General features: G+C 49.5%; 1 protein-coding gene across 1 annotated transcript; it reads right to left on the reverse strand.

Annotated features, from left to right (window-relative positions):
* Positions 1 to 12,011: 12,011 nt before the first annotated feature.
* On the reverse strand, positions 12,012 to 17,568 carry LOC137097405 (cathelicidin-related antimicrobial peptide Na_CRAMP-like). Its single transcript, XM_067470442.1, has 3 exons — positions 17,340 to 17,568; positions 14,653 to 14,760; positions 12,012 to 12,223 (listed from the first exon to the last, which is right to left on the reverse strand). The coding sequence occupies exons 1-3, from the start codon at positions 17,514 to 17,516 to the stop codon at positions 12,146 to 12,148; spliced, it is 363 nt and encodes a 120-aa protein (XP_067326543.1). The 5' UTR covers positions 17,517 to 17,568; the 3' UTR covers positions 12,012 to 12,145.
* Between the last annotated feature and the right edge of the window lie 2,537 nt (positions 17,569 to 20,105).

The following is a 20,105-nucleotide window of genomic DNA, read 5'->3' on the forward strand; positions in this document are numbered from 1 at the left end:
CGTAGAGCAGGGTTGGGAGGACAATAGCTTTATAAACAAGCCCCCTGGTCTCCCTACGGATGTCCCGGTCCTCAAACACTCTCTGCTTCATTTGGAAAAAGCTGCACTTGCAGAGCTCAGGCAGTGTTGTATTTCAGTGTCAATGTTGATGTCTGTAGACAGTCCACGTCTCGCAGGCGTATAGCAGGGTTGGGAGGACAATGGCTTTATAAACAAGCCCCCTGGTCTCCTTGCGGATGTCCCGGTCCTCAAACACTCTCTGCTTCATTTGGAAAAAGCTGCACTTGCAGAGCTCAGGCAGTGTTGTATTTCAGTGTCAATGTTGATGTCTGTAGACAGTCCACGTCTCGCAGGCGTATAGCAGGGTTGGGAGGACAATGGCTTTATAAACAAGCCCCCTGGTCTCCTTGCGGATGTCCCGGTCCTCAAACACTCTCTGCTTCATTTGGAAAAAGCTGCACTCGCAGAGCTCAGGCGGTGTTGTATTTCAGTGTCAATGTTGATGTCTGTATATAGTCCACGTCTCACAGGCGTATAGCAGGGTTGGGAGGACAATAGCTTTATAAACAAGCCCCTTGGTCTCCCTGCGGATGTCCCGGTCCTCAAACACTCTCTGCTTCATTCGGAAAAATGCTGCACTCACAGAGCTCAGGCGGTGTTGTATTTCAGTGTCAATGTTGACATCTGTAGACAGTCCACGTCTCACAGGCGTATAGCAGGGTTGGGAGGACAATCGTTTGGTCTCCCTATGGTCTCCCTATGGATGTCCCGGTCCTCAAACACTCTCTGCTTTATTCGGAAAAAGGCTGCACTCGCAGAGCTCAGGCGGTGTTGAATTTCAGTGTCAATGTTGACTTTGGTGGAGAGGTGGCTGCCAAGGGAGCGGAAATGGTCAAGATTTTCTAACGTTACACCATTAAGTTGTATTTCTGGCATTGGAAAGGGTTTTCTCGATGTTCAATGACAGGCTGAGCTTCTCGTATGCTTCTGCGAAGGAGTTTAGAGTGGCTTGGAGGTCTTCTTCTGAATGCACAAGAAGTGACATCACTGGCACACTTGTTTCTTTCCTGTGCAATTTGCAATCAAAACCTGCCTGAAAATGATTATCATTAAAAAATGCAAATAGAGCATATAGCCAATTAACCCTTTTAATCGCAATCCACAATCTCCAGCTTCCAGTTAAGAAAGTAGCCTTTTTCAGTGCAATTGCCATGGCAGTATCGCAGGCATGGGCAAATACATTTTGGGTGTATTTGTTCGAACCAGGAAGGGCATGCAACCCTAGTCCAGAGAATCTCGTTTATCTCCCCAATTCTCTACAGAGAGGCCTACTTACTTACTTACTTACTTACTTACTTAGGCGATCCCTCGTTGGACGAGTAAGATGGTCTTCCATTATGGGTTTTCTTGTGGGTCCGCATGTGGCTGTGGAGCCCTATTCTTGCTCTGCATCTTCTTCCGCAGTGAGGGCATTGGTTTCCAGGTGGAAGGCGGTCCCAGTCGGGGTTGGCTTGACGCGCCTTCCTCCTGGTACGTTTCTCTCTTTCACCCCCCACTCGTGCCTCCTCAAATTCTGCAGCACTGCTGGTCACAGCTGTCCTCCAGCTGGAGCACTCAAGGGCCAGGGCTTCCCAGTTCTCAGTGTCTATGTCAGAGTTTTTAAGGTTGGCTTTGAGCCCATCTTTCAATCTCTTCCTGCCCACCATCATTCCGTTTTCCGTTCTTGAGTTCGGAGTAAAGCAGCTGCTTTGGGCGACGGTGGTTGGGCAGCCAGACAACATGGCCGATCCAGCGCAGCTGATGGCGGAGGACCATCGCTTCAATGCTGGTGGTCTTTGCTTCTTTCAGCACACTGACATTTGTCCACTTGTCTTCTCAAGAGATTTGCAGGATTTTCCGGAGGCAGCGCTGATGGAATCGTTCCAGGAGTTGCATGTCATGTCTGTAGACAGTCCACGTTTCGCAGGCGTATAGCAGGGTTGGGAGGACAGTAGCTTTATAGACAAGCACCTTGGTCTCCCTACGGATGTCCCGGTCCTCAAACACTCTCTGCTTCATTCTGGAAAATGCTGCACTTGCAGAGCTCAGGCGGTGTTGTATTTCGGCGTCGATGTTGACTTTGGTGGAGAGGTGGCTGCCAAGGTAGCGGAAATGGTCTAGCTAGAGAGGCCTAGCGTCCAAGGCATCAACTTCACTCCAAATTTACTAAAATTCAATGGAGTTTCAATAGGGGCCATTGCAGTGACAAGCCCTTGCCACAAGGTGTCAGTGTGTCACTGTCTCTTTGTTGTCATGTATTGCACTTTGCTGATTCAGGCCTGACCTTGATATTGAATAAAGTCAAAACATTGCAGGGCTTTCTTTGCTAGCTCTCTGCTTCCTTCAGTGGTTCTCAACCTGTGGGTCCCCAGGTGTTTTGGCCTACAACTCCCAGAAATCCCAGCCAGTTTACCAGCTGTTAAGATCTCCCCTCTCCTGCCTGCCTGCCTGCCTGCCTTCCTTCCTTCCTTCCTTCCTTCCTTCCTTCCTTCCTTCCTTCCTTCCTTCCTTCCTTCCTTCCTTCCTGCCTGCCTGCCTGCCTGCCTGCCTGCCTGCCTGCCTGCCTGCCTGCCTGCCTGCCTGCCTTCCTTCCTCCCTCCCCCCTCTTTCTCTCTTTCATTCCTTCTCTCTTTCCTTCCCTCTTTCACTTATTTCATTCTCTCCTTCTCTCCTTCCTTCTCTACCCTCCTTTCTGTCCTTCTTTCTGTCCTTCCCTTCTTCTTTCCCTCTTTCGCTCCCCCCTTCTCTCCTTCCTTCCTTCTCTACCTTCCTTTCCTTCTCTCCTTTTTTCTCCCCCCTCTCTCCTTCCTTCCTTCCTTCCTTCCTTCCTTCCTTCCTTCCCCCTCTTTCTCTCTTTCATTCCTTCTCTCCTTCCTTCCCTCTTTCACTTATTTCATTATCTCCCTCCTTCTCTCCTTCCTTCTCTACCCTCCTTTCTTTCCTTCTTTCTGTCCTTCCCTCCTTCTTTCTCTCTTTCTCTCCTTCCTTCTCTACCTTTCTTTTTTCCTTCTCTCCTTTTTCTCCCTTCTCCTTCCTTCCTTCCTTCCTTCCTTCCTTCCTTCCTTCCTTCCTTCCTTCCTTCCCCCCTCTTTCTCTCTTTCATTCCTTCTCTCCTTCCTTCCCTCTTTCATTTATTTCATTTTCTCCCTCCTTCATTCCTTCCTTCTCTACCCTTCTTTCTTTCCTTCTTTCTCTCCTTCCCTCCTTCTTACCCTCTTTCTCTCCCTCCTTCTCTCCTTCCTTCCTTCTCTACCTTTCTTTCTTTCCTTCTCTCCTTTTTTCTCCCCTCTCTCCTTCCTTCCTTCCCCCCCTCTTTCTCTCTTTCATTCCTTCTCTCCTTCCTTCCCTTTTTCACTTATTTCATTCTCTCCTTCTCTCCTTCCTTCTCTAACCTCCTTTCTTTCCTTCTTTCTCCCCTTTCCTCCTTCTTTCCCTCTTTCTTTCTCTCCTTCTCTCCTTCCTTCCTTCTCTACATTTCTTTCTTTCCTTCTCTCCTTTTTTCTCCCCCTCTCTATCCTTCCTTCCCTCCCTCTTTCTCTCTTTCATTCCTTCTCTCCTTCCTTCCCTCTTTCATTCTCTCCTTCTCTCCTTCCTTCTCTAACCTCCTTTCTTTCCTTCTTTCTCTCCTTAACTCCTTCTTTCCCTCTTTCTCTCTCTCCTTCTCTCCTTCCTTCCTTCTCTACATTTCTTTCTTTTGTTCTCTCCTTTTTTTCCTGTCGTAGTCACTGTGAATCTGCACCAATGGTATTCCTGCGCCTGCGCAGTAAAAACTTCGGAACCTTCCAGAATAAAAAGATATTTCAAAATTAAGCCTGGCCCCGCCCCTCCTCCCCCCTCCCCTCTCGAGTATATATAGCCCAACGCGGGGCCAGGCACTCAGTTCTCTTGATCCGCCTCGCAGTGGCTAGAGAACCTTCCTCGTGCTCTGACTCGTTGGCTTTATTGATCGTTTGACTTCGGATTTTGACTTGGACTGTCTTCGCTATTCTCCTCTCTGGACTCCTGACATTGGACTGCCCTTTGACTACTCTCTTGCTCATCCCCTCGGACTTGGCGAATTGATTAGCGCGCTGAGAGCTCTAGCTGTCACCGGTATTATGGCGACCACATCCTTCAAAAAATGCTCTCAATGCCCAAATACCCTTCCGGACACGGACGGGCATTCTCTATGCCTCACTTGCCTGGGGGAGGCCCACCTGTCCCAGCCATGCAAGGTCTGCCAGGCCTTCACCCCCCAGACCCGGAAGAACAGGGTCTCCAGATTGAAGGCCGCTCTTTACGAGAAGGCCCTTCTCCCGCCTGTTGGGGTGAGCAAAGCCTCAAAATCAGTGGACTTACCTGGATCAAAGCCGGCTCAACATGGCGCTCCCGCCAAAAAGAAGGCTAAAAAACCTAAAGAAGGGGCTCTCCAAGATGGCGGCCGGGCTCCTGCACGTCCAGTTAGCCCTGCTAAAAGGGCGGGAAATTCGGCAGCACTCCTTTCTCCTCCTACGCGCCTCCCAGTGGCGCGTCAACCCGGAGAGCGTGCGGGCCCGATGCCTTCCTCGGAGCTCCAACTGTTGGCTGCGGTCCCTGCGTTAGCCCCGCCTCCGACGCTTGCGTCCCTGCCGGCTGTGGCGCGGAATGGAGAAGCGCCTCCCCAGATCTCGGCGCAGGCGCTCCCGTCGCTGGGAACACAGATCTCGGCGCCCTTGTTCTCAGGGCAGGCTGCGGGCTCCCAAGGCGACTCGCCGTTGCCGCCGATGCCGTCCCTCACTCCCCCCATGTCGGGGGACCTGGCGGAACAGCAGGCAGAAGTGCCCCTTCGGGATTTCGATGCCGCCGAACAACCGTCCCTCCCGGCATCGGACGCACTTCCCTCGGGGGGTGGAGCCTCGGCCCCTCAACAAATGGCGGGCCCCGCCTCCTCGGTCTTTGGAGAGGCTTCTCTACAGCCTATAGCCTCTTCCTCGGCATCGGGGCCGGGATACGCCCCCACTCATGCAGAGGCGTCTTGTCTTTCGGTACCGAGGCAGCGCGACTCAACAAGATCCAGGCGCGCTCGGTCCCCATCTAGATCGTCCAGGAGCTCCAGGCGTCGCCGTCGGCAGACATCTTCGTCGTCATCTTCCTCCTCTTCATCGGGCTCATCCAGGAGAAGGCGCAGGTCGAGGTGGTCGCGATCCTCTTCTCGTCGGGGACCTCGCAGGCCCGCTCCGCCCCCTGTGGCCATGCCTTATCAAGGTTTTTGGCAAGTTTCTCCAGCGGGACAATATGTGTTCGTGCCCACGCCTGGGCCCCTTCACCCTCCATTCCCGCTGTCTTCTACTCCAGCTGTGCTTGCTCCTTCGCAGGGGGGCAGTCTACCGGTGGCCCCTCACCCTTCCCAGGGGCATCTACCAACCCCTCCGGTGGACCTTCCTCCTCCTCAGACAGTGGCTGGCCCCACCACACTGCAAGGTATGGGAGGCCTGTCCTTACCTCTACCTTCGGTCCAAGCTGTTTCATTAACGCCTGCAGGGCCCAGTGGAGAGCTGCAGCACCTCACCGGCCCTGACCCTGTTGACATTGATGAACCTGTCGAGACTGATCACAGGATGATGGAGGCTGAGGCCTCTGATTCGGCCTCTGACTTACCTGATACTGCCCAGGCGACGGGGGCCGTAGATGAACCTATAGAAAGGTCCCCTGATTTCAACAAATTCGCCTCACTCGTAGGCAGGATGATTAAGGCGTTAGAGCTGCCTGACCCTAAACCATCTGAACATGTGGAGGACCCCATGTTTCCCTCAGACGAGCAAAACGTCGTGTCCTCCACATCCCTACCTCCCTTACCTTATCTGCTCAAATTAGCCAGAATTTCGGATGTTCCCCCCCCTATGGTAGCGGCAGTGCCTAGAAGGGTGGATATGATGTATAAGATTGATCTCTCCGCTGCAAAATGGGTGGCTAACCCCCCCAGGCCGAACACGGTGGTAGCGGAAGTGGCCAAAACCAGACGCCAAAAGGGCTCATTGACCGCGCCCCCAGATAGAGAAGGGAGAAAAATAGATGCGTTAGGTAGGAAAGCCCATCTTTCAGCGGGATTGATCACAAGAATGGCCCACTTCGCCACTTATATGAGTGGGTACCAAAATTTTTTGTGGTCAAAGATCCGTCCCTACCTTGACCTGTTGCCTGCTGAGGAGCAGCGCTGGCCTAAGGCATTGCAGGAAGAGGCCATCATTTTGTCCAGGCTTCAGAAAGATTTTGCCAAGCACTTGGCAGAAACTGCCGGTAATCTTTTTGCCACTGCCACCTCAGTAAGACGGCATGCGTGGCTTCGGGCTGCAAATCTTTCAGATGAAGGCAAGGCCTTGGCCGAAGACCTTCCACTTCACGTGGAGGGACTTTTCAACCCGGAGACAGATGAGAAATTAAAAAGCAAGCAGGAGGTCCGCCAGGCGGCGAGTAAGTTTGGCTACACCTGGCAGTCCAACTACCAGGCGAAGCCTAGGTGGCAACAACAAAATTCCGGTTTCCGCAGGAATTATTCTAATAATTTCACTGGGCCTTATAGAAATCGTAGTTCAAACTCATCTCGATTTCAGACGGGAAGGAAATCTCCCTATGCTCCGAAAGCTAGATACCAACCCTTTCAGAACAAGCCCAGGTCTCAACCTGCCTCTAAGAAGCGTGTTTGACATTTGCTCTGATGCTTTGGACAAACGGCTTGCCACGGTTGACCCATCGGGGTCCTTGTTGGATGGTTCGGCAGCCGTGATCCCTAGTGCTCCTTGCACTTTATCGTTTTATGAGAGGCTGTCTCCATATTATGAGGCCTGGACTTGCATCACATCTGATTTGTGGGTCCTGTCTATAATCAGAAATGGTTACAGAATTGAGTTCGAGGACACCCCCCCCACGGGCGGAGCGATATCTACGCCTGTGTCATTGCCATTGTTGCAGGAGGTTCACTCGCTGTTATCTAAAGGGGCCATTTCTGTGGTTAGCCCCGCGATGTTTCAGTTCTGTTTCTTCTCGCGCTATTTCCTGGTTAATAAAAGAGGTGGAGGTTTTCGAGCTATCATGGACCTCAGGGCCCTTAATAAACACATTTTCCCGAAGAGATTTCGTATGGTTACTTTGTCCACCATCATGCCCCTGCTGTTTCAGGGAGCTTGGTTCGCCACGATAGATTTGAAAGATGCCTATTTTCATATCTCCATTGTTCCCCATCACCGTAGGTTTCTGACCTTCATGATAGGGCAGCTGGCTTATTGCTACAATGTCCTGCCCTTTGGCCTCTCGACGGCCCCCAGGGTTTTCACCAAGTGTATGTCGGTGGTTGCGGCGCACCTCCGCACTAGGGGAATAACGGTGTATCCCTATATTGACGACTGGCTTGTTGTCGCCAACTCGCCCAATTTGCTTGACAGACACGTCTCTATCATTCTCTCTTTACTCCAGTTTCTAGGTCTGGTCGTAAATGTGGAAAAGTCCTCCCTCACTCCTTCTCGCCGGATCCAGTTTATCGGAGCGCTACTGGACTCCGTTGCCCAGAAGGCCTACCTACCTCCAGATCGATTCGTGAAGCTGTCGGAACTGGTCAACCAGGTCATATCGGCTCCCAGGATCTCAGCGAGACAAATTCAAGTTTTGTTGGGGCATATGGCGTCAACTACGGCGGTTACCCCTTATGCCCGCCTGAGAATGCGACCCCTGCAATTCTGGTTTCTCTCAGCATTCAACCCCCTCAGGGACAAGCCCACCATCAAGTTAACTGTCCCTACAGACATCCGGCAGTCCCTTTCGATATGGAGGGACGAGCAATGGGTTTGTGCGGGTCTGTCATTTCATTCCCCGTCCCCTGCCAGGTCTATAACCACGGATTCCTCCCTTACGGGGTGGGGGGCGCATTCTCAGGGTCTGTTGATCCAGGGAGTGTGGACAAAAGAAGAGGCCGCCATGCACATAAACATGCTCGAACTTCTGGCGGTAGACAGGGCCCTGAAGGCGTTCGAAAGAGTGGTGTCCGGAAAGGTCATTCAAGTGCTCACCGACAACACCACGGTGATGTACTATTTAAACAAACAGGGAGGCACTCACTCAGGGCCCCTGCTAGACCTGTGCTTACAGATATGGGACTGGTGCATCTCCAGGGGAATCCATCTCCTAGTTACTCACCTTCCCGGGATCGACAACGGTCTCGCAGACACACTCAGCAGGAACCCCATGGGCCACCACGAGTGGTCTCTGAACTGGGAAGTGGCCCGCGAGCTGTTCAATCGTTGGGGGACCCCACAAGTGGACCTATTCGCAACGCACCTGAACAACAAGTGCAGGATCTATTGTGCCCGCTGCCATCCAAATCCATCGATAGGCTGCCTGGGGGACGCATTCCTGCACAATTGGGGGGGCAGACTAGTTTATGCCTTCCCCCCGTTCCCTTTGTTAGTGAGGGTGATAGCGAAACTCAGAAGGGACAACGCATGTTGTATACTAATAGCCCCATGGTGGCCTCGTCAGCCGTGGTTTGCCCCCCTCCTACAAATGGTGGGGGACAGGGTCCTTCATCTTCCATACAGGTCCGACCTGCTGCTGTCCCAGCAGGATCAAGTGGTGTATCCGGAAGTCAGGTTACTGAATCTCACGGCGTGGTACATTCTACCTGCTCCGTGAATGCATTCTCGGAGCTGTCGCGGCCGGTCTTAGATATCATCGAGGCCGCGCATAGACCGTCTACCAAGAGGTCGTACTTGTATAAATGGGAAAAATTTAGTAAATTTGTGGCTCCGAGGGGTGTCACCCCAGAACTAGCACCTATTTCTTTAGTTCTAGATTTTCTGGTTTCTTTATTGGATGCAGGACTCTCAGGTTCCTCGCTAAAATGCTACTTGGCCGCCATATCGTGGTTTAAAAGGAAAGCCGGTTTACCGTCTTGCTTTTTAGATCCCTTGGTCAAGTCCTTTCTACGGGGCGTTGCAAACACTAAACCCTGTGTAGCTCCTATTGCTCCTTCCTGGAGTCTCGAACTTGTGCTTACGGCTCTAATGAGACCGCCATTTGAACCTTTGGCAACGGTGGATCTTCCTTATCTGTCATGGAAGGTGGCCTTTTTGATGGCCGTAACGTCCGCACGGCGGGCCAGTGAACTATGTGCACTCAGGGTGGACCCTCCTTATCTGAGGTTTCATAAAGACAAAGTTGTGTTACGTACAGATGTTGCGTTTTTACCTAAAGTTTCCACCAAGTTTCATATGTCCCAGGAAATTGTTCTTCCTGCGTTTTTTCAAAACCCAACTTCCCAGTTAGAGAAGAGTTTACACCTTTTGGATGTAAGGAGGGCTGTAGCCTTTTATGTAGATAGAACGGCTGGAATTAGGAAAACTCCAAGGTTTTTTATTAAGTATCGTAGCGATTCCAGGGGTCTGCCGTTGTCCTCGCAGCGGTTTTCGTCTTGGGTAGTGTCCCTCATCCGTTTGTGTTATCAGTTATCGGGCAAGGATTTACCTTTGCAAGTCAAGGGTCATTCGACTAGATCTGTTTCCACGTCTGTTGCTTTCTTGCGTGGTGTTCCTTTAGATGTCATCTGTAAGGCTGCAATATGGTCAACTCCCCTGACTTTTGTGTCGCATTATAAGTTGGACGTTGTTTCCAGAAGGGCAGCTGACTTTGGGAGAGCAGTTTTGTTTTCGGCGGTGGCATGATCCCCGCCAGCCAGAGTCAGAAGCTTGTTAGTCTACCATTGGTGCAGATTCACAGTGACTACGACAGGAAATTATAAGTTGCTTACCTGTAACTGTAGTTTCCTGAGTAGTCACCTGTGAATCTGCACAGCCCCGCCCGTCCTCCCCTCGAGTATCATGCCTCGCCTTCTTGCTGCTTTGCGGCGGAAGAGAACTGAGTGCCTGGCCCCGCGTTGGGCTATATATACTCGAGAGGGGAGGGGGGAGGAGGGGCGGGGCCAGGCTTAATTTTGAAATATCTTTTTATTCTGGAAGGTTCCGAAGTTTTTACTGCGCAGGCGCAGGAATACCATTGGTGCAGATTCACAGGTGACTACTCAGGAAACTACAGTTACAGGTAAGCAACTTATAATTCTCCCCCCTCTCTCCTTCCTTCCTTCCTTAGCTACTTTTCCTTCTTTATCTCCTTCCCTCCTTCTTTACCCTCCTTTTCTTTTTTCTGTCCTTCCCTCATTCTTTCCCTCTTTCTTTCCCTCCTTCTCTCCTTCCTTCCTTCTCTACCTTTCTTTCTTTCCTTCTCTCTTTTTTTCTCCCCCTCTTTCTTCTTCCTTCCTTCCTTCCTTCCTTCCTTCCTTCCTTCCTTCCCCCCTCTTTCTCTCATTCCTTCTCTCCTTCCTTCCGTCTTTCACTTATTTCATTCTCTCCTTCCTTCTCTACCCTCCTTTATTTCCTTCTTTCTCTCCTTCCCTCCTTCTTACCCTCTTTCTCTCCCTCCTTCTCTCCTTCCTTCCTTCTCTATGTTTCTTTCTTTCTCTCCTTTTTTCTCCCCCCTCTCTCCTTCCTTCCTTCCTTCCCCCCTCTTTCTCTCTTTCATTCCTTCTCTCCTTCCTTCCCTCTTTCACTTATTTCATTCTCTCCCTCCTTTCTTTCTTTCCTTCTTTCTCTCCTTCCCTCCTTCTTTCCCTCTTTCTCTCCCTCCTTCTCTCCTTCCTTCCTTCTCTACCTTTCTTTCTTTCCTTCTCTCCTTTTTTCTCCCCCCCTCTCTCCTTCCTTCCTTCCTTAGCTACCTTTCCTTCTTTATCTCCTTCCCTCCTTCTTTCCCCCTTCCTTCTGTACCTGTTTTTTCCTTTCCTTCCTTCTCTCATTCCCTCTTTCTCTCCCGCCTTCTCTCCTTCCTTCCTTCTCTACCTCCTTTTTCCTTCCTTCTCTCCTTCTTTCCCTATTTAACTTTCCAACTTTATGAGGGGATGCTATTTGAATTCAAGCCATTGGGGGAGCTGTCGCTTCACCATCCACTTGTGATACCGATGGAGTACTTCCTCATTCTTTTGCACGCTGCTGGAGAGTTTTATGGCATTTGATATTAGTTTGGTTAGACCACACCTGGAATATTGTGTCCAATTCTGGGCACCACAATTCAAGAGAGATATTGACAAGCTGTGTCCAGAGGAGGGCGACTAAAATGATCAAGGGTCTGGAGAACAAGCCCTATGAGGAGCGGCTTAAAGAGCTGGGCATGTTTAGCCTGAAGAAGAGAAGGCTGAGAGGAGATATGATGAGGGCCATGTATAAATATGTGAGAGGAAGCCACAGGGAGGAGGAGGGAGCAAGCTTGGCTTCTTCCCTGGAGACTAGGACGCAATGGAACCATGGCTTCAAACTACAAGAGAGGAGATTCTCCACCTGAACATGAGGAAGAACTTCCTGACTGTGAGAGCCGTTCAGCAGTGGAACTCTCTGCCCCGGAGTGTGGTGGAGGCTCCTTCTTTGGAAGCTTTTAAACAGGGGCTGGATGGCCATCTGTCAGGGGTGATTTGAATGCAATATTCCTGCTTCTTGGCAGAATGGGGTTGGACTGGATGATGGCCCAGGAGGTCTCTTCCAACTCTTTGATTCTATGATTCTATGATTCTATAAGTACAAGTTACTAAAATGATCAAGGGTCTGGAGAACAAGCCCTATGAGGAGCAGCTTAAGGAGCTGGGCATGTTTAGCCTGAAGAAGAGAAGGCTGAGAGGAGATATGATAGGACACGGAACAATGGCTTCAAACTACAAGAGAGGAGATTCCTTCTGAACATGAGGAAGAACATCCTGACTGTGAGAGCCGTTCAGCAGTGGAACTCTCTGCCCCAGAGTGTGGTGGAGGCTCCTTCTTTGGAAGCTTTTAAACAGAGGCTGCATGGGGTGATTTGAATGCAATTTTCCTGCTTCTTGGCAGAATGGGGTTGGACTGGATGGCCCAGGAGGTCTCTTCCAACTCTTTGATTCTATGATTCTAGGTAAATAATAATAATAATAATGCAACACTATTACTTTCCCGGTTTTTATTGATTTGGAGAATTTGTGTATTTGCGTCATACATTTCAAATGGAGGGTAGGGGAGTAAACCGGCAGGAACTGAATTTTTCCCAGTTGTGAGATGGATTTGGGAAGATCCGTCCATTCGCTGCTTGTCTTTCATTCTTTTTTGCAAGTGAGCTTCAAATCAGGAGCCCCACCAACATAGCGATACCCCACGCGGCAGTTTTTGGTCACCTGCCCAAAGAGAGAGGAAATGCTGTCAGTGCCAGAACAGCCCCGATTCGGACGAACGACCAACTTTCCTGTCCTGGCTGTTGTGACATTGCAAGCTCTTATTATGCCAACCTTGGCCTCTCCTCGCGTGGCGCTCTTGCTAGCTAAATGCCACAGGAGTGAACTACCACTGTCAGCCTCAGCTCCTGCCAACCTAGCAGTTCGAAAACATGCAAATGTGAGTAGATCAATAGGGTACTGCCTTGGGAGTGGAGTGAGCTCCCGGTGTTAGCCCCAGCTCCTGCTACCCTAACAGTTCAAAAACATGGAAATGTGAGTATATCAATAGGTACTGTCTTGGGAGTGTTGTGAACTCTCCCTGTCATCCCCAGCTCCTGCCGACCTAGCAGTTTGAAAACATGCAAATGTGAGTAGATCAATAGGTACTGCCTTGGGAGTGGGGTGAGCTCCCGCTGTCAGCCCCAGCTTCTGCCAACCTAGTAGTTTGAGAACATAGAAATGTGAGTAGATCAATAGGTACTGCTTTGGGAGTGTTGTGAGCTCCCGTTGTCAGCCCCAGCTTCTGCCAATCTAGCAGTTGGAAAACATGCAAATGTGGGTAGATCAATAGGTACTGCCTTGGGAGTGGAGTAAGCTCCCGTTGTCAGCCTCAGCTTCTGCCGACCTAGTAGTTCAAAAACATAATGTGGGTAGATCAATAGGTAGTGCCTTGGGAGTGGGGTGAGCTCCCGCTGTCAGCCCCAGGTTCTGCCAACCTAGCAGTTCGAAAATATGCAAATATGAGTAGATCAATAGGTACTGACTTGGGAGTGGGGTGAGCTCCCACTGTCAGCCCTAGCTCCTGCCGACCTAGCAGTTTGAAAACATGCAAATGTGAGTAGATCAACAGGGTACTGACTTGGGAGTGGGGTGAGCTCCCGCTGTCAGCCCCAACTCTTGCCAACCTAGCACTTCGAAAACATGCAAATGTGAGTATATCAATAGGTACTGCCTTGGGAGTGTTGTGAGCTCCCGCTGTCAGCCGCAGCTTCTGCCAACCTAGTAGTTTGAAAACATAGAAATGTGAGTAGATCAATAGGTGCTGCCTTCGGAGTGGGATGAGCTCCCGTTGTCAGCCTCAGCTCCTGCCAACCTAGTAGTTTGAAAACATGGAAATGTGAGTAGATCAATAGGTGATGCCTTCGGAGTGGGATGAGCTCCCGTTGTTAGCCTCAGCTTCTGCCAACCTAGTAGTTCAAAAACATAATGTGGGTAGATCAATAGGTACTGCCTTGGGAGTGGGGTGATCTCCCGCTGTCAGCCCCAGGTTCTGCCAGCCTAGCAGTTCGAAAATATGCAAATGTGAATAGATCAATAGGTACTGCCTTGGGAGTGGAGTGAGATCCTGCTGTCAGCCCCAGCTTCTGCCAACCTAGCAGTTTGAAAACATGCAAATGTGAGTCGATCAATAGGTACTGCCTTGGGTGTGGGGTGAGCTCCCTCTGTCAGCCCCAGCTTCTGCCAACCTAGCAGTTTGAAAACATGCAAATGTGAGTCGATCAATAGGTACTGCCTTGGGAGTGGAGTGAGCTCCCGCTGTCAGCCCCAGCTCTTGCCAACCTAGCACTTCAAAAACATGCAAATGTGAGTATATCAATAGGTACTGCCTTGGGAGTGTTGTGAGCTCCCACTGTCAGCTGCAGCTTCTGTTAACCTAGCAATTCAAAAGCATGCTAGTGTTATCTAACCTGTTCTTAACTGTGAGTCATTTGTAAGTCGGGTGTTTGTAACTTGGGGACTGACTGTTTGGGAAATCAATCAGCCTTTTGTATTGTCGAAGGCTTTCATGGCCTGTGTCACTGGGTTGTTGTGTGTTTTTCAGGCGGTCTGGCCATGTTCCAGAAGCATTCTCTCCTGACATTTCGCCTGCATCTATGGAAGAAGTTGTGAGGTCTGTTGGAATCTCAGAAAATTGGGTTTGTATATCTGTGGAATGTCCAGGGTGGGAGAAAAGAACTCTTGTCTGTTTGAGGTAGGTGTGAATGGAAGTGTCTGGTGGGCATTGACCTTGAGGTTTGGAGTTGTAGTTCACCTACATCCAGAAAGCACTGTGGACTCAAACATTGATGGATCTGGATCAAACTTGGCACGAATACTCAATATGCCCAAACGTGAACACTGTTGGAGTTTGGAGAAAACAGACCTTGACATTTGGGAATTGTAGTTGCTGGGATTTATAGTTCACCTGCAATCAAATTGCATTCTGAACCCCAGTAATGAGAGAATTGGGCCAGATTTCCCACACAGAACCCACTTGACCAACAGAAAATACTGTGTTTTCTGATGATCTTTGGCGACCCCTCTGACCCCCCCAATGACCCTCCAGGTGTCCCGACCCATAGGTTGAGAAACACTGCCTTAATATGTCCCTTGCCCCATTGGCGTCTTACCCCATGCGATTTGTATTCACACTTCTCAACAACAATCTTCTTTTTATTATTGCACACAGTTTCCTGGATCTTGAGGTTAAAATACCGGTAAGATTTGACGGTGGAATCCTGTGGAGACATTAAGACAAGGCGTGAGTGCAGACACTCCTTGGACACGCGAACAGGAGCAGGTTCAGCCCTGGATCTTCACAGAAGAGAGAGAAGGAGGAAGAGAGAGGTGGAGGAAGAAGAAAAGGAGAAGGAGAAGAAGAGATGTAGGAGGGAAAAAAGGACATGGGAGAAGAAGGATGAGAAGAAGACACATGGAGGAGGAGGAGATGAGTAAGAAAGATGGAGCATGAGGAGAAGGTAGAAGAAGAAGGTGAGGAGTAGGAGGAGGAGAAGAAAAAGAAGAAGAAAGGGGATGGAGGAGGAAAAGAAGGACATGGGAGAAGAAGGATAATAAGAAGAAGAGGGATGGGGCATGAGTAGAAGATGGAAGAAGAAGGTGAGGAGGAGGAGAAGGAGAAGAGAAATGGAGGAGGAGACGAATAAGAAAGATGGAGCATGAGAAGAAAGTAGAAGAAGAAGGTGAGGAGTAGGAGGTGAAGAAGAAAAAATAGAAGAAAAGGGATGGAGGAGGAAAAGAAGGACATGGGAGAAGAAGGATAATAATAAGAAGAGGGATGGAGCATGAGTAGAAGATGGAAGAAGGTGAGAAGGAGAAGAAGGAGAAGAGAAATGGAGGAGGAGACGAATAAGAAAGATGGAGCATGAGAAGAAAGTAGAAGAAGAAGGTGAGGAGTAGGAGGAGGAGAAGAAAAAGAAGAAGAAAGGGGATGGAGGAGGAAAAGAAGGACATGGGAGAAGAAGGATAATAATAAGAAGAGGGATGGAGCATGAGTAGAAGATGGAAGAAGGTGAGAAGGAGAAGAAGGAGAAGAGAAATGGAGGAGGAGACGAATAAGAAAGATGGAGCATGAGAAGAAAGTAGAAGAAGAAGGTGAGGAGTAGGAGGAGGAGAAGAAAAAATAGAAGAAAGGGGATGGAGGAGGAAAAGAAGGACATGGGAGAAGAAGAATAATAATAAGAAGAGGGATGGAATGTGAGGAGAAGGTGGAAGATGAAGGTGAAGAAGAAAGATGAAGCATGATGAGAAGGTACAAGAAGAAGGCGAGGATTAGGAGAAGGAAGAAGAGGAGGATGAGAAGAAGATGGAAGAGGAGAAGATGAATAAGAAAGATGGAGCATGAGGAGAAGGTAGAAGAAGGCGAGGAATAGGATAAGAAGAAGAAAAAATTGAAGAAAGGGATGGAGGAGGAAAAGAAGGATATGGGAGAAGAAGGATAAGAATAAGAATAAGAAGGGACAAAGTGTGAGGAGAAGGTGGAAGAAGAAGGTGAAGAAGAAAGATTGTGCAGGAGGAGAAGGTAGAAGAAGGTGAGGAGTAGGAGAAGAAGATGTAGAAGAAACGAATGTAAGAAGAAACGAAGGACATGAGAGAAGAAGGATAAGAAGAAGAGGGATGGAGCATGAGGCGAAGGTGGAAGAAGAAGGTGAAGAAGAAAGATGGAGCGTGAAGAGGTGGAAGAAGAAGAAAGATGGATTATGATGAGAAGTTGGAAGAAGGTGAGGAGAAAGATGAGGAGGAAGAGAAGAAAAAGAATGGAGATGGTGTAGGAATACGTTATGAAAGAAGAAGAAAGGGAAGAAGATGGAGCAAGAAGAGGAGGAGTTGGAGAAGAAGAAAGATGGACGAGGATGAATAAGAGGATGGAAGAGAAGGATAAAGAAGAGGAGGAAGAAGAAGGACCAGAAGAGAAGAAAGAGGTAGAGAGAAGCACCAGTGGTTCCCAGATATTAGGACCTGGCATTTCTTTTCATGCCATAAGGGTGAGAGCGTGGCCATGAAAGGAACGTCAGCCTGACAGAAGGTCCACCTCGTGGCTGAAACTTCTCAGGTGAAGGTGAGAACTACCTGCTTCTCTGTCTGTCCCATTCACCCATTGGCTTGTTGATGTAGACCAGGCATAGGCAAACTTGGGTCTACCTCCAGGTGTCTTGGACTTCAACTCCCACAATTCCTAACAGCCCATGCCTGATATAAACTGCTTTGGAGTAGATACTGGAGACACATCTCCATCCAACAGAGAGCCACCCTGAGATCCTCAGGGACAAGGCAAATAGAATCGAATGACCTTGTGGCTCCACCACAGCTACTCACCCATTTGACCACGGGCTCGAGGCATTGGCTTGTTGATGTAGACCAGGCATAGGCAAACTTGGGTCCACCTCCAGGTGTCTTGGACTTCAACTCCCACAATTCCTAACAGCCCATGCCTGATGTAAACTGCTTTGGAGTAGATACTGGAGACACATCTCCATCCAACAGAGAGCCACCCTGAGATCCTCAGGGACAAGGCAAATAGAATCGAATGACCTTGTGGCTCCACCACAGCTACTCACCCATTTGACCACGGGCTCGAGGCATTGGCTTGTTGATGTAGACCAGGCATAGGCAAACTTGGGTCCACCTCCAGGTATCTTGGACTTCAACTCCCACAATTCCTAACAGCCCATGCCTGATATAAACTGCTTTGGAGTAGATACTGGAGACTCATCTCCGTCCAACGGAGAGCCACCCTGAGATCCTCAGGGACAAGGCAAATAGAATCGAATGACCTTGTGACTCCACCACAGCTACTCACCCATTTGACCACGGGCTCGAGGTTCACCAGCCGGAAAACGGGACTGGGGCCGGCCTCAGTGTTGAACTTCTTGACCGCTTCGACGCCGGCCTGCTGGAAGGTCAAAGGAGGGCCTTTGCGGGGTTTGCCGGCGGAGACCGTCCCAATGAGCAGGAGGAGCACCCAGCATCTCACCATCTTGACTTCTTCTGGTCTGCACTGCCTGGACCTGGTGCTGGGGCGACTCCTTTTCTAACCCACTTGCCCTTCCCTCAGCGTAGGCGTCGTCCCCGTTATCCGTCTTGCAAAACAACCTAGGAATGCGAAGGAGGTTAGGACACTAGAGGAACGTGGGTGAGGTTCAGACGGTTTGTCCTCCGGTGTGCTTTTTAATGGCTTACCTTCAAGAAGAAGAAGGACATCTCCAGGACTTGGGCAAGTGGTATGGAACAGTCTGGTCTGCCCTTTTCCTTTTGGAGAAGATCAGATTGGTGACTGTGGGCTGATGCCCAGTACTTTTGGAAGAAAACAAAGGCCTTTATGTGGGTGAGGGTGCCTTCAGGAGACGCCATAGAATCAAAGAGTTGGAAGAGACCTCCTGGGCCATCCAGTCCAACCCCCTGCCAAGAAGCAGGAATATTGCATTCAAATCACCCCTGACAGATGGCCATCCAGCCTCTGCTTAAAAGCTTCCAAAGAAGGAGCCTCCACCACACTCCGGGGCAGAGAGTTCCACTGCTGAATGGCTCTCACAGTCAGGACGTTCTTCCTCATGTTCAGATCATAGAATCATAGAATCAAAGAGTTGGAAGAGACCTCCTGGGCCATCCAGTCCAACCCCATTCTGCCAAGAAGCAAGAATATTGCATTCAAATCACCCCTGACAGATGGCCATCCAGCCTCTGTTTAAAAGCTTCCAAAGAAGGAGCCTCCACCACACTCCCTCCGGGGCAGAGAGTTCCACTGCTGAATGGCTCTCACAGTCAGGACGTTCTTCCTCATGTTCAGATCATAGAATCATAGAATCAAAGAGTTGGAAGAGACCTCCTGGGCCATCCAGTCCACCCCCATTCTGCCAAGAAGCAGGAATATTGTATTCAAATCACCCCTGACAGATGGCCATCCAGCCTCTGTTTAAAAGCTTCCAAAGAAGGAGCCTCCACCACACTCCGGGGCAGAGAGTTCCACTGCTGAATGGCTCTCACAGTCAGGACGTTCTTCCTCATGTTCAGATCATAGAATCATAGAATCAAAGAGTTGAAATTTGGTGTCGTCTGCAAACTTGATGATCCTGCCTTCTAACCCTTCGTCTCAGTCATTAATAAAGATGTTGAACAGGACCGGGCCCAGGACGGAACCCTGTGGCACTCCACTCGTCACTTCTTTCCAGGATGAAGAGGAAGAACCATTGGGGAAGATCACCCTCTGGGTTCGTCCACTTAACCAATTCCAGATCCACCTCACCGTAGTTTTGCCTAGCCCACATTGGACTAGTTTCCTTGCCAGAAGGTCATGGGGGACCTTGTCTAAGAAGGCCTTCCTGAAATCCAGACACGCTTCATCCACGGCATCATTCCCCGCATCTACCCAGCTTGTAACTCTATCGAAAAAAGAGATCCGATGAGTCTGGCATGACTTGTTTTTGATAAATCCATGTTGACTCTTAGCGATGACTGCATTTGTTTCTAAGTGTTTGCAGACCGCTTCCTTAACAATCTTTTCCAGAATCTTGCCCGGTATCGACGTGAGGCTGACCGGACGGTAATTGTTTGGGTCATCCTTTTTTCCCTTCTTGAAGATTGGGACCACATTGGCCCTCCTCCAGTCTGCTGGAACTTCTCCCGTTCTCCAAGAACTCTCAAAGATGGTTGCCAATGGTTCCGAAATGACTTCCGCTAGTTCCTTCAATACTCTTGGGTGTAGTTGATCTGGCCCTGAAAGGGGACTTGGACTCATTAAGAGCGGCCAGGTATTCCTGGACGACTTCTTTCCCAATTTGGGGTTGGATGTCCTCCAATCCCTCATCCACTCCATCTTGCTGAGGTTGAAGACTCTCTTTTTGTGAGAAGACCGAGGCAAAGAAGGCATTAAGTAGTTCTGCCTTTTCCCTATCATCCCCTGTCAGCATTGCCCCATCTTCTCCTCGAAGAGCTCCTATCGCCTCCTTGTTTTTCCTTTTTCTACTGACATAAGAATAGAAGCCCTTTTTATTGTTTTTAATGTCCCTGGCAAGCCTGAGCTCGTTTTTTGCTTTAGCTTTGCGGACCTTTTCCCTACAGGTGTTGGCTATTTGTTTGAATTCTTCTTTGGTGATTTCTCCCTTTTTCTTCCTTTATTAACTCTTGGATTTTTACCATTCTATTTGCTTAAGGTCCCTTTGGCCCTTTTTAATATGTGTTTCATCAATAAACTGTTTATTATCACGGTTGGTTTCTTGGTAAGTGCTGTGAGCAAGGTGAACTGCTGAGGTTCAACAAAGTCCAAAACATTGGAGGGCCAAAGTTGGCCCACACCTGGTGTAATATGTCTATAATGAAAACAATATGGTATAATACTGAACTATAGAATCAAAGAGTTGGAAGAGACCTCATGGGCCATCCAGTCCAACCCTATTCTGCCAAGAAGCAGGAATATTGCATTCAAATCACCCCCGACAGATGGCCATCCAGCCTCTGTTTAAAAGCTTCCAAAGAAGGAGCCTCCACCACACTCCGGGGCAGAGAGTTCCACTGCTGAACGGCTCTCACAGTCAGGAAGTTCTTCCTCATGTTCAGATGGAATCTCCTC

The sequence above is a fragment of the Anolis sagrei genome, chromosome 6 (genome assembly GCF_037176765.1).
Source record: "Anolis sagrei isolate rAnoSag1 chromosome 6, rAnoSag1.mat, whole genome shotgun sequence".
NCBI lineage: Eukaryota > Metazoa > Chordata > Lepidosauria > Squamata > Dactyloidae > Anolis > Anolis sagrei.

Excerpts from the sequence above, each read along its gene's own strand:
- LOC137097405 (XM_067470442.1), bottom strand. The coding sequence starts at position 17,516 with ATGGTGAGATGCTGGGTGCTCCTCCTGCTCATTGGGACGGTCTCCGCC. Across the intron at positions 14,761-17,339 it reads TCGAGCCCGTGGTCAAATGG|GATTCCACCGTCAAATCTTA; the intron begins GTGAGTAGCTGT and ends ATGTCTCCACAG. Across the intron at positions 12,224-14,652 it reads GTGAATACAAATCGCATGGG|GTGACCAAAAACTGCCGCGT; the intron begins GTAAGACGCCAA and ends CTCTTTGGGCAG.